This window comes from Gymnoscopelus microlampas (genome assembly GCF_963454915.1).
Source record: "Gymnoscopelus microlampas genome assembly, chromosome: 13".
NCBI classification, from domain to species: Eukaryota; Metazoa; Chordata; class Actinopteri; order Myctophiformes; family Myctophidae; genus Gymnoscopelus; species Gymnoscopelus microlampas.
Window position 1 is genome coordinate 288404 of NC_139950.1, and position 14666 is coordinate 303069.

The window sequence follows — 14666 nt, forward strand, 5'->3', positions numbered from 1 at the left end:
GAACAGACCCTTTGGGTTCCCGGACCACATTTTGAGAATCACTGTAAATGCACTTACGACACACATCGACAGATTCCTCGTCTGAACTCCCTCTATCCGTCCGCAGATCTCCCAGATTGTTCATTGGTCGGCTACCTGAAAACGATTAAAAACCTTAAGCTACAAGTGCCCAAATACCACAACACGTTTGTGTACATTGTTATTCTCACGTTAAACAGCTGGCCAGTGCAGAGCGTGAAGCTAACGTTAGCCAGCCATACCTTCGTGGCTAGTTTAAGAGCACAATTAGCTAACGTTCTCTTCAATAATCAAGGTTTCTGTCAATTCACATTCATACAGGTGGAAGAAGCGACATGCAATCTTACCAAGAACAGCATCCAGTTGGTCGTAGAACGGACTTTTGGTTGGTGAAGCTCCAGTCTTCTTATTTTGTTTTAGGCACTCAAGGAGCGTCGCCGGAGATAGCCCAACCTCGCTGTAATCTTTTTCCAGTCTCCATATTCTTCTACAGACGGGTGCCGGAGTAACAGCTCTGTGTGGATATGTTCCCATATCGTATGGTTGTGGACCATCTCATCGAACTGTCTCTCTGAAATTGTCGTTCACCCCCCCTACTACTCGCTATCTCTATGCTAATGCTAAATGCTATCGCTCTGCTCGGTTACGTGACTGCACACTACACACACAGTAAGAGGAAGTGAGTGGGACGTTTTCTAAATTCATGTGGAGGATTATTTTTTATTTTTTTTACCAAACACTGCAATGTAGAAACTCTGTTTCAAGTAAAAGTTAAATTACCGAAAGTAGTCATTATGCAGAATGTCCCGTTTCAAGTTTTCAAATGTATAAACATCTTTTGAAAATAGCTGATCTACAAGCAATTGTGAGCTTGTAGATCTGCTATTGTCAAATGGCCGAAATATATATAAGGCTGAGTCATTTGTACTTTACTCAAGTAAAGTACAAATAGCTCAATTTTTTTTTACTTTAGTACAGTACTTAAGTAAATCTACTTTCCACCACTGCAGATCAGGCATGTAAACACACACAATCTTCCACAACAGTAACAATAAGTAGCTAGTAGCTAGGACTTCCTGAGGTTTGCAGCAAGATTTAAAAAAAAAAGTCACATAATATGATTACTCGACCTAGATTTTATTTTAGAGTTACTCTAGCTGGAACTACTGCTAGCAGTCTATCACTGTGTAAAGAACGCACAGAACATTCACCGCTCCGCTTCATTGTGTTCTGGGAGTCTCCAACGGGTGCAGTACGTTAGTCCGACAGCGCATTCCTCCGACAGCGCAGCGCTCCGACGTTTTAATACTAAACCCGAACCAAACCCGCACCCTAACCCTAACCGCACGCGGATGCCACATAGTCGGAGAAAATGGATCTCGGATTATCGTATGCCTCCCGTCTCCAACGCAGCTGCGACATTGATCATTTGTTTAATTGGCTCGTTGGACTCAGAATAATTTCAATAAATACTTTAATATTAAACAAATACTGTTAATGTAAACGTTAACTCAGAGAGTCTACAAATTAATGGTCTTTTCTGTTATAAGGATCATGGATAATGTCAGTAATTTCACGTAAAACACAGACTTCGCTTATCCAGTGCGAATGCGCCAAAAAACACAGACGTCAGGTGGTAATTTCTGAATTATCAGAGGTCCCTAGATAATACTAATCCCGTGGGAATAGGGCTTTAGTTGTCTATACCAGAGGAAGAGGAATCTGCTTGTGACATAATTCATTTCTGAACTGTTTCTTTATAAGAGACAATTTTTGTCTTTAATTATCTCTTTTTCTATTAGGTGTGTGATAGTGAACCATCACTACTTTGTTGACCTCCTCTTAATTTATCAACTTTATTTAAAAAAAACAACAACATTGAAGTAGTTTGCAATATCGTAAGGTTTTGTTATGAAGATCCCTTCAGACTGTATGAATGAAATAGATGTATTTGATTTCCTTCCTGCCCATTATTTCGTTCAGTGTTGACCATAGTTTTTTTCCATATTTTTTTATTTCACTAATCCTATGTTTATAATACTCTTTTTTTCTTATTATTTAACCGTGTTACTTTATTCCTTAATTGACAGTAGATTTGTCTATCTATCTTCAAACCTAGTTTATTTGCTGTTTTCTTGTTTTCTGCATTATCCCTCGCAGTCATTAAGTCAAGGACTTCTTTATCTAGCCATGGAGCACCTTTGGACCTAACAGTAAACTTTCTAAATGGTGCATGTATATTTACTATTTCCATGTGTCAGGATCCTTGTATCTTGTGTATAATTTCCTGTTATCCTTGTACTTTTATTGTGTAGTATTGTTCCTAGTGTTACCTGTCTGCCCTAGTGTTTGCTACCTGTCTTGTCTCTCCTCCCTGTGATTACTTGTTTCTCCACCTGTGTCCTGTTAGTCTCCCAGCTAATCCCTGTGTTGATTGTAGTTATGTTTCACCTGTGTCTTGTTAGTCTGTGTCAATTTAAACCTCCCTGTGTTCAGTGTTCCCTTGTCAGATTAAAGTTGTTGTCATGTCGTGTCCTGCCTTGTATGTCCTGCTGTATTGACAACTTATATTGAAAGTTTGTTAATAAATCATCATTGAACTTGATCTGCCTGCCTGGTTCTGCGCTTGGGTCCAAACACTTGTCTCACATCGTGACACCATGAGCAGATTCATAAACACATTAAGTGCTATTTCAGGGTTGTTCTCTTTCAACCCTTTAAAGGGCAAGACCACTTTGCATGAACCTCATTATACAAGATATACATATTAACAGATATGTTATAACTCTAAGGACAGAACTGGGGAAACATGCAGCGATTCAGTAACATCTTGAGTTAGCGGGTATTACATTGTGAACCTCAGACGGTCATTGTTACAGATAGAAAGCAGACTTCTACAAGCAGCAGGGCTTGATAGACTTTTGGCTCCAGCCCTGGTAGTAAATGGGTGCAATACGTTAGTCCGACAGCGCATTCCTTCGACAGCGCAGTGCTCCGACATTAAACAGTAAACCCGAACCAAACCCGCACCCTAACCCTAACCGCACGCGGATGCCACATAGTCGGAGAAAAGGTCTGTCGGATTAACGCATGCCTCCCGTAGTAAATGCATAGATATAGAAACCTAGATACCTCATTGGCCTCTGCAGTTCATTGTAGCGACTGGTATCTCAATAGACCGGGAGCCAGGCCCAGCCCTCATAATGTTTTCTGCTAAATTTTTTTCACTATGATTTCCTGTTAGCATATACCTTGGGCCATCACAAGTTCATACTGACCACCCCCAACTCGGGGCCGATTGGTCTCAGGGGCCCCAAAACCCCCTTTTTTGGGGCGAGATTATGTTAATGGCAATATTAATTTACTAAAATTACACAAATTGTCTTACACATATGAAATTCGGCATGGAGTATCCTGACACATAGGGGTAAGTAGCAAAATAGGATTCTGGTGCTTGCTACCATTGTACTTTTAAATATGACCACAACATCCCCAGAAAAACAAAAGAAAATACTGTCCGCTTGACAAATAACAACAAAGATGATTATTTCTCAGCACTTTATGGTGAATATCACTGCCACACTTGTATATAGAAAACTTCCCATGTGCCTAAGCTTCAATTTGAGCCCAAGATGACCTTTGTATCTTGAACATTACTCTTTCTGTAGCCAAAATTCTGCATTATACCTCAAATCGGAGAAAATTGAGTATTCAGTCATAGTAGAGGCCCTAGGAGTGGTCCACGCGCGACTGCTTATTTTCTTTTCTAGTTTGGATTTTTTGGCATCCTTAGGACCTCTAATATAGGGACCTCGATGATCCCAAGAAAAAAAGTGGTCCAAAGTGTGTTTTTTTTAATGTTATATTACCCCTATGAGACCTGCGGGATTGCTGGCTGGAACACCGGCGTGTCTTTCGGAGACTATGGCGCGCTAGACGTAGCCCAAAGATAGAGATACCATTTGATTCGAGACAACCTCAGGTTTCCAATGGGACCAACCTTGTCATGCTACCTTGTCGGGAAGGGGGCTAAATACCTAATGATTCAAAGTTACACAACATTTTGGCGAGGGGTAAACGTCCATCAACATTTTCCAAATGGTCCCTTGAGCTGTCACCTCAATATATGTGAATGGAAATGGGTTACATGGATACCTACAGCCTCCCCTGTACAGACATGCCAAATGTATGCCAATCTCATGCAGTTTTGGGCAGGAACCATGCAGTACATTTTTTTTTTTTTTTGCATGCAGTACAAATACGTAATTTCCGCCTATGGTAAAAAGGAGACCTATCTATAGCTGTATGAGACCACTGTACTTTATCTATTGCTATATGAGACCACTGTACTTTATCTATTGCTATATGAGACCACTGTACTTTATCTATTGCTGTATGAGACCACTGTACTGCATCTATAGCTGTATGAGAACACTGTACTGTATCTAGACCACTGTACTGCATATATAGACCATTGTACTGCATCTATAGACCACTGTACTGCATCTAGAGACCATTTTACTACATCTTAAGACCACTGTACTGCATCTATAGACCATTGGTCCAGTGGTCTACAGAGCCTGGGGGGGGCCCAGGCTCTGGAACAGCTTCCCCCAGTGGGGGGCGGTCACCGCGAAGACTTGGTAGATGCACTAGAGTGGTCTACAGATGCACTAGAGTGGTATACAGATGCAGTTTAGTGGTCTACAGATGCAGTTTAGTGGTCTACAGATGCAGTTTAGTGGTCTACAGATGCACTACAGTGGTCTACAGATGCACTACAGTGGTCTACAGGTGCACTACAGTGGTCTACAGGTGCACTACAGTGGTCTACAGATGCACTAGAGTGGTCTACAGATGCACTAGAGTGGTCTACAGATGCACTAGAGTGGTCTACAGATGCACTAGAGTGGTCTACAGATGCACTAGAGTGGTCTACAGATGCACTAGAGTGGTCTACAGATGCAGTACAGTGGTCTACAGATGCACTAGAGTGGTCTACAGATGCAGTACAGTGGTCTACAGATGCAATACAGTGGTCTACAGAGGCACTAGAGTGGTCTACAGATGCAGTACAGTGGTCTACAGATGCAATACAGTGGTCTACAGAGGCACTAGAGTGGTCTACAGATGCAGTACAGTGGTCTACAGATGCAATACAGTGGTCTACAGAGGCACTAGAGTGGTCTACAGATGCACTAGAGTGGTCTACAGATGCAGTACAGAGGTCTAGAGATGCACTAGAGTGGTCTACAGATGCAGTACAGTGGTCTACAGATGCAGTACAGTGGTCTACAGATGCAGTACAGTGGTCTACAGATGCACTAGAGTGGTCTACAGATGCAGTACAGTGGTCTACAGATGCAATACAGTGGTCTACAGAGGCACTAGAGTGGTCTACAGATGCAGTACAGTGGTCTACAGATGCAATACAGTGGTCTACAGAGGCACTAGAGTGGTCTACAGATGCAGTACAGTGGTCTACAGATGCAATACAGTGGTCTACAGAGGCACTAGAGTGGTCTACAGATGCACTAGAGTGGTCTACAGATGCAGTACAGAGGTCTAGAGATGCACTAGAGTGGTCTACAGATGCAGTACAGTGGTCTACAGATGCAGTACAGTGGTCTACAGATGCAGTACAGTGGTCTACAGATGCACTAGAGTGGTTACTAGAGTGGTCTACATACAGCAATAGATAAAGTACAGTGGTCTACATACAGCAATAGATAAAGTACAGTGTTCTCATACAGCTATACAGTGGTCTCATACAGCTATAGATATAGTAAAGTGTTCTCCTTTTTACAATAGGCGGAAATTACATATTTGTATACTGCATGCAAAAAGCTGCATGGTTCGGGGTGCTCCTTCCATTCCGACATCTCGCCACTCCGACTAGTGGCTTCCGCGTGCGGTTAGGGTTAGGGTTAGGGTTAGGTATAGGGTTCGTTAACGTCGGAAAGGCGACATGTCGGAAAGGCGAAATGCACCCGCATGGTTCTTACCCAAAACTGCATAAGATTGGCATACATTTGGCATGTCTGTACAGGGGAGGCTGTAGGTATCCATGTAACCCATTTCTATTCACATATATTGAGGTGACAGCTCAAGGGACCATTTGGAAAATGTTGATGGCCGTTTCTCCCTCGCCAAAATGTTGTCTAACTTTGAATCATTAGGTATTTAGCCCCCTTCCCGACAAGGTAGCATGACAAGGTTGGTCCCATTGAAAATCAAATGGCATCTCTATATTTGGGCTGCTTCTAAATTTGAGCGCGCCATAGTCTCCGAAAGACAGTCTCGCCAGCGTTCCAGCCAGCAATCCCGCAGGTCTCATAGGGGTAATAAAACATTGAAAAAAACACACTTTGGACCACTTTTTTTCTTGGGATCATCGAAATCCCTATATTAGAGGTCCTAAGGATGCCAAAAAATCCAAACTAGAAAAGAAAATGAACAGTCGCGCGTGGACCACTCCTAGGGCCTCTACTATGACTGAATATTCAATGTTCTCCGATTTGAGGTATAGTGCAGAATTTTGGCTACAGAAAGAGTAATGTTCAAGATACAAAGGTCATCTTGGGCTCAAATTGAAGCTTAGGCACATGGGAAGTTTTCTATATACAAGTGTGGCAGTGATATTCACCATAAAGTGCTGGGAAATAATCATCTTTGTTGTTATTTGTCAAGCGGACAGTATTTTCTTTTGTTTTTCTGGGGATGTTGTGGTCATATTTAAAAGTACAATGGTAGCAAGCACCAGAATCCTATTTTGCTACTTACCCCTATGTGTCAGGATACTCCATGCCGAATTTCATATGTGTAAGACAATTTGTGTAATTGTAGTAAATTAATATTGCCATTAACATAATTTTGCCCCAAAAAAGGGGGTTTTGGGGCCCCTGAGACCAATCGGCCCCGAGTTGGGGGTGGTCAGTATGAACTTGTGATGGCCCAAGGTATATGCTAACAGGAAATCATAGTGAAAAAAATTTAGCAGAAAACATTATGAGGGCTGGGCCTGGCTCCCGGTCTACAATACAAGGCTCTTCCGCAGGGCTGTTTGACTACTGATCAACCACATCGCGTTAACTACTGGCCAATCACAACGTGTCTAACTGACTAGTTGCTACGCGGCTGCCTCTTAAGAAAAGACCCGCCCCACCTGCCTCTGATTGGCCTACCGAACGCCCCCTTCTGTGACGCACACGGAAGTTTCCAGCTTGCCCAAGCCTTATATGGGATAGCCCTGCGGAACAAGGAAGCGCGCCCGAGATACGAACGCTTCAGAGCCGAAGGAGGCGTCTACCTTTATATGTCTATGAGTAAATGGAGCCCATGTCCTGCCTCAGCTGGAGCCCCAGCAGGAAGAGGAGATGCTTGAGGAGGGGGACCAGCACACACCGGACCAGCCCCCTGATCTGCTGGACAGCATCCTCTGGATGGCAGAACCCAAGAAGAGACGCACTATAGAGGTCAATCGTACCAGGAGGAGATCAGACAGCTAACCCCGCCAACAGGGGGGTGATAAAGTGGACAGTTGTCCCCCCTCCTGGGAGGAGGGGGCCCCAGGCGGGGGAGGCACCGGCACAGAGACATCGCAAACTTCTTAACACATTTAGTGCCAGAGGTTTTATTAAAACAGGGTACATCTAGTGCTGGCATTCTTACCGTTTACGCTGCGCTGTTTAGGGCTGTAGACGCCACGACGAGGACGCTGTAAACAAAGGGTGCGTGCGCGATGGTGGAGGTCCCGACTATCGCCTGGAACAATAATATTTCTAACGCGATCCGCCATTGCAGAGTGATCGCCCGTTGAAAACGGCTCGTTTCCAACACGTTCAAAAAAGATATGGAGATACCGTAAATCCTCTAATAGTGACCTCTATTCAATTAAAAGCCGTCTCTCTATTAATGACCAGGTGCGCAGTTGAAAAAAGCAATTAAAAGCCTCCCTTCCAATACAAGCCTAGCCTGAATTACAAGCCTTTTTTTTTCCTACTTTTTTTTTAAGTCTTAAGAGGGCGCTAGACACGTCTCTCGCCTCTATAGCTACTATGCCTGCCGTCGGTTCAAATCACCGTGACACAGAGTAATACGAGCTGCGCAGCTCCGTTCACTGCTCCGTTCACTGCTCCGTTCTAGCCCAGCAGTGTTGCTAGATTCTGCGAGAGAAATAAGCAACACTGCTAGTGGCTCCCCATTGGCTTAGACCTGTCACATGACCTGTTTAAGCCACTAGCAGTGTTGCCAGATTCTGCGAGACAATCAGCAACCAGGTTTATGAAAACAAGCAGCCTCTTGCACTGTTTATTTCATACAGTACTTGGTTTCAATAAATGAACCCAGTACATTTTACTGGGTTCAAACTGACACAAAATGTTGATTTTTTCATTCTGATCTGTTTGAAAAATGGAATAAAAGCCCGGTACCCACTACAGTTGAAACAAATACAAGCCCGGGTTACTATAAGAGGATTTACGGGTATGAAGCTTTTTCTCAAGGAGCTATAGGCCTAATGGGAGAGGACGGGAGGTAGATTTTTTGGCACAGATCCGTCCTCTCCATTTTAGAGACTCTGTGAATCATTCCAAAGTTGCGTTAGAGATCCCTGTGTGGAAAAATAAATAAAAAAATCGCCTCACAAAGATTCCCGGTTATGGCACTCAACGGTGAATGTGTCGATGTGTGGTTATCTCAACAGTACCGCTTGAGTCGAGTATTGTAAGAACACTCAGTCAGCAGTTGTATAACAGCCGTTTTCACCAAAAAAAGAGAAAGGAGGGTTTTTCTAAAACTCATAAAGAAGGAGCGGACGGGAGTGTCATTCTTTGGGATGACATCACATCTGTCCATTTCTTCTTTCAGGGTCCTAGGATCATTCCTAACTTGCGTTAGAGCGTCCTCTTATGGAATTTTCTAAACTTTTTTTGGGGGGGAAAAGATGGAGATCTCCGTCAATGGCAGGGATGTGTTAATATAGGATAGGATACCACACTATGAGTCCTAGTCGTTATGGTTACCACTGTCTCACTGACTCCATATTTGGGTCCAACTGACCGCCTGGAACTCCATATATGGAGCTAAGTGACATATCTACATCTGACATTGTGGAGTCCACATTTGGATATGACTGACATCAGTACTCTATATATGTACGTGACCGACTCATAGTGACACAAGCACCGTAGCCAACGATATAAAAGGCACTGGAAATCTGAAATCTCAACTCTGACTAAAACAGCGTTCCCCGGAGTCTACAGCGATCTCCCTGACTCAACTCTTCAGCAAGACTTCATCTACAAGACTCAACTTTCTAGCCCCTTGACCAACTCACATCAGGAGAGAGTTCAGCACCTCCTGTACTAGCTACTAACCAGGGTATTTGGCCTTACAATCCAGATACTGTGTGTTTCTACAGAGCCAATATCCTATTTAGTCACCTTGGTAACCACTTAGACATCTCGCTTTTAAGTTCTGATCAGACACCATTGCGTGGGTCTTGGCTGAGGCTTAGATAATCTGCTGAAGCTTAGTATTTTTCACGTAATGTAAGTGACCACAGACACCCACAGGGTGGTTTAAACATACATTAATTACAACATAAATGAACTTGAATATGCAACAAATAATCATATGGGGTGTGTAAATAAATAACCAGCTGTCAAACGCGCACAAGGTCAAGCGCACATGGTTTAGAATACTGAAGCAGCACATGTGTCTCCCAGCAGTAGATCTATGCATTAGACTTCAGGTTGGAGTAAATCAAGGATAAATACGATACATATATATTTATCGTGAGTGTAACGAATGCTACTTCCTATTAAATTGCTGGTTATATTCATTGTGGCCAATCAGTTGCTATGTTTACATTGGGATCAATTTTGTAATACCTTTGCAGCCGCATATAAACTACATTCAGAAGTCTTTACAAATGTCCTCTGGAGGGGTTCTCTTTATAAACAGACTGTTGCGTGTATGCACAGCTGCCCGTGCACAGCCAAAACACAGGGAAACGCATCCCATAGTTAAACTCCCGAAGAGGATCTGGTGTGTGAGGAGAACATTCTCAGATGGTCATGGCGGCGGGAATGAAGCAGACAGGTCTGACCCTTCCTCCTTGAACCCTGGTCTGACTCCCAGGAGAGGAGTGCTGCTAGGGCCCTTGTCTCCACTGGAGAGGATTAGTCGTCTGCTGCCTCAAGAATCTTTGAGCCCTGAGGTGGCTCAGCTGAGAGAACAAAGCCAGGGAGAACCGGTGGGAGATGTGGAGGTGAAGGCCCCAAAGGATGACAGTGCTTTAGACACATTGCATGATGCACGTGATACTGCACAAGGAGAAAGCGTTCACAATCAGGAGGACCCAGGGCTTAAAGATGATGTGATGCATGTTTGTGGTGCATTTGACCCAGTTGTAAAGTCAAGTGATTCAGAAACACAGGGTCATGATCTCACCCATAATCAGGGGCATAGTTCTGTACCATCCACTCTCCCCGGGGAGCGCTTGCTAACATATGGGGAGCTGCTGATTGCAGAGTACACAAAACGGAGGGCGGAGTACAAGAATATGTTTAGACTTAAGCCTGGGGGGCGTCTGCAGAGCAACTGGGGTTGTGTTTTCCACAATGACATGGCAGGTCAGCCTTCAGGCCTGTTCCTGAAGACCACCCAAGGGTTTTCCACCTTCATACACCGTGCCAGTCTAGAGGATTATGCGCTCTTTATGAAGAGGGCCCCAGCCATCTCTTACCCAAAGGATGCTAATGCCATGCTGTTGATGATGGATATCACAGAGGGAGACTGCGTGTTGGAGTCAGGTTCTGGGTCAGGGGCTATGTCACTCTTTCTTTCCAGAGCAGTGGGCTCCAAGGGCAGCGTTCTGAGTGTGGAGATCAGGGAGGACCACCACAAGAGAGCGGTGCTCAACTACAACCATTGGTGTGATTCATGGAGGCTGCGGCGAGGGGAGGAGGGGCCAGATAACGTCCAGTTCTACAACGCTGACCTCCTCAAGGCATCCTCACTCCTCGCTGGCCGGGGTTTTCATTCGATCGCTCTTGACATGGTGAGTCCCCAGTTGGTCTTACCCACTGTGCTTCCTCATCTTCACCCTGGGGCTGTGTGCGCAGTCTACTTGGCAAACATAACGCAGGTCGTAGAACTGTTGGATGGGATTCGATGTTCAGCACTACCTCTGCTGTGTGAACGCATCATTGAGATGCCATACCGAGACTGGCTGGTGGCCCCGGCACGCCAGAAAGATGGCAGCTTCTGTGTCAGTAAACCTATCGCTGATGAAGTAGTAGAAGGGGCGAATGGAAACTCGGATGAGGAGAAAGAAGCGTTGACCACCAAGGAACGGGAGGCATGCGTTAATCCGACAGACCTTTTCTCCGACTATGTGGCATCCGCGTGCGGTTAGGGTTAGGGGGCGGGTTTGGTTCGGGTTTAGTATTGGAAACGTCGGAGCGCTGCGCTGTCGGAGGAATGCGCTGTCGGACTAACGTACTGCACCCCCAAGGAACATCCACCTCTTGGGAGTGTCCCCTACATTGCTAGACCCCATCATGTACAAATGAGCCACACAGCATTCCTGATCAAACTAAGGAAGTTTCCGGTAAAACAACAAAGAATACACCCAGTGGTGACAACCAAATCTTGGACATTGAACTTTTCATAGATAAATTAAAACGTCTTATGTTTTGCTGTTAACATGCATTATTGGCTGTTTAATGTTATGTATGTTATATGTCATAAATTGCAAATATTTTTCATCAAGCTGGTTGCTGTTCAGTGTTGTACTAATGTGATGATTGTTTTATCTGCTTGAGTGGAGGCATCTGTATATTAAGGTTCGAAGTCAACAGAGACCTGCACAACTAGTGTTTTTTTTCTATGTACAATAGTTCATTGGCGCTCATGCTCCAGCTTTAGCTCCAATGAGCTTAGCAATAGTAAGCTGTAAATGTATCTCTGTGTAATAATAATAAATACAACTTTATTTGTATAGCACTTTTTTTAAACAAAGTTACAAAGTGCTTGAACAATCAACAACAACAATGCAATAATGCAATAACAGTGATATATTACATTTACAATAGAACAGAGCAATAATAAACAACATTTATTTCAAGGAGTTAAAAAGGCCATTCTTTAGAAATGTTTTTTTAAGAGGGATTTAAAACTTGTTAATGATCTGGTTAACCTTAGTTGCTCTGGTAGGCTGTTCCAGAGTCTGGGGGCCCTTATAGCAAAGGCCCGATCTCCTTTGGTCACCAAAGTAGCCGTATGAATCTCCAGTAGACCCTGACCAGATGATCTAAGGGTGTGCACTGGCACATAGGGTTCAACCATATCACATAGATAGCTAGGAGCTAGACCATTAAGAGATTTAAAAGTTAGTAGTAAAATCTTAAAATCAATCCTAAAGGCGACTGGCAGCCAGAGAAGTGCAAACAGGGGTTCAATCAGAAACGCTCACGTCAAAGTAGATTTATCCATTTATTGCAAAAAATTGAATACTGTTAAGTTGGTGTTAAAGGCTCCACTCTGGAGATATTCCCTGAATTTTGTCGAAGCAGCCTGCTAAGCATATATTCAGGGGATGCTAAGCAAGACCCCCAAAAATAATTAATGCATACTCACTGACTTAGCCAAGCGGCATGCCAGGCTAACTCAAAGAGTGCATAATCATTAAATCCCCCAAAACACGGAACCCAACGCCAAGCCTAAAAACACATCAGTCATACTATATCTATGTGAAGCATGCTGACTTTAATAGAATGCAAGCCTACATCCTCAAAGTCATCCTACGATTAGATGAAAAAGTCTATGTGTAACAGCAAGCGTGCTGCAGACCTCAGAATGTATTATTAATAGGGCTGGGACTCGATTAAAAAAAAATCTAATTAATTAGAGGCTTTGTAATTAATTAATCGGAATTAATCGTATTTTAACACATCGAGTGCCATAAACGGTCCGGACCGTTTTTGAGAATCCAAACGAGGAGTGCCGTAAACGGTCCGGGCCGTTTTTGACCTAATTCTATTTTTATACGAGGGGCCCACGTGGGGCGCTAAAACAAAACTTTGGGATCACCCAAGGAGTTTCTGAGAAGGAGAGGCCAGATGTGGCTCCATGTCAAAAATCCTTCCGGTCGGCGTTTCCAATGTTAAAGGCATTGTAGGGAACGTTAAGCCTAAATTTAAACAATATTTATATATATATTTTTTTGCATTTTTTCCCCTCTATCAGCCACTATATAATGATGCTGGGGCGAAAAACCCATAATCCAGTTTTATTCACTTATTTTTCACCTGCCGGGTGCGGCGTGGACACACAGATATTGGATGGCTGTCTCCACAATAACTGCAAGCATGTACAAACCTACAGTTAGCATATCTGCACACATTTTCACTAAAATGTATGCAGAGTGGAGTTTGAGTTGATTTAACATTCACCTTCTCTCTTTGATCCCCAGATTTGATCGGCTTGACGTACTGCACTTTGGGGTGCTCCTTCCATTCCGACATCTCGCCACTCCGACTCAGAGCCGTCTGGGAGAAATGCGGGGCCCGGTGCGGAGTTGGCGTGCATGCGTGGAGTACCCGCGCGCGCGCGATTTTTTTGCGGTTTCTGTCGGATATATCCGAGTTTTGGGTGGTTATTTGCGGTTATTTTTGCCCTCAAAACATTAAGTTGGGTGTCATGTTGGGTGTCATGTTAAAAAAAAAATGTTCCCGTTTTTTTGCGAGGCCCCCCGTAGCGCGGGGCCCGGTGCGGCCGCACCGTTCGCACCACCCTTCCTGCGGCTCTGCTCCGACTAGTGGCTTCCGCGTGCGGTTAGGGTTAGGTATAGGGTTCGTTAACGTCGGAAAGGCGACATGTCGGAAAGGCGAAATGCACCCCTGCACTTTTTCGTTCTTAGGAGCTTACAGTGTGTGTGAAAGACCCACACACTGAACAGGAGAGAGCTTGACGAGAAATGACGACTGATAAGCACTAGGTCCATTATGGACCAGTCCAGTCTCTGGTTACATTTTTGAATGTACAACGCTGCCTTTGCTGAGAAGGCTTTATGATATTCATAAAACAGGTGTCTCCCATATGACATAGTCAAATCGGAAATGATAGACAGGTAATTATCAAACTCAAATCTGCGCATTGGATATACTTCACATATAATGTCTCTGTAGACGCCAAAAGCCACGTTAAACTCTGGCATGGTCAGGTTTTTTGACAGTCATTCTGAAAGAAAGTGATCCCAGACTGAGACCTCTCCACAGTCCACCAGGCGTCTATCTGACGCTTCAGTTGAACACGGCAGAAATTTTACGAGATTAATGTCGTTACCTGCAAGAATCTGATTTCTCAGATAGGGAGACTGCTGCTGCTGGTGGGGAAAAAAGGCACTCCGGCTGCCGCTGCTGGGACTTCAGATCCCAGCGTCCTTAGTGGCACGGCGTTGAATGTCGGGGCGACTGCGTTTGACGCCTGAGCACGGCTGGGTCAGGGGACATCCTGGATTGTAACTGGAGCAGTAGCAGGGTTTTCTAGGACCTGGAGCCGGACATCCATATCCGTGAGGGATGACTGGATCCCCTTCAGTGCGACGAGGACTGGGTTATCGTCTAGCTGCTCATCGTTGA

The 14666-nt window shown here is 44.3% G+C and overlaps 2 protein-coding genes across 2 annotated transcripts; both read left to right on the plus strand.

Annotated features, from left to right (window-relative positions):
• Window positions 1-1572: 1572 nt before the first annotated feature.
• LOC311058109 (large ribosomal subunit protein bL32m-like) lies at window positions 1573-7526 on the plus strand (the record flags this gene model as incomplete). The annotated part of the gene is made up of 4 exons (XM_084075415.1): window positions 1573-1581; window positions 2529-2560; window positions 2882-2978; window positions 7371-7526. 4 exons carry the CDS (start codon window positions 1573-1575, stop codon window positions 7524-7526), a joined length of 294 nt encoding a protein of 97 aa, XP_083931541.1.
• A 2426-nt stretch (window positions 7527-9952) lies between these two features.
• LOC311058110 (tRNA (adenine(58)-N(1))-methyltransferase, mitochondrial-like) lies at window positions 9953-14515 on the plus strand (the record flags this gene model as incomplete). The annotated part of the gene is made up of 3 exons (XM_084075416.1): window positions 9953-11383; window positions 11540-11635; window positions 14393-14515. The coding sequence occupies 3 exons, from the start codon at window positions 9953-9955 to the stop codon at window positions 14513-14515; spliced, it is 1650 nt and encodes a 549-aa protein (XP_083931542.1).
• Window positions 14516-14666: the final 151 nt, after the last annotated feature.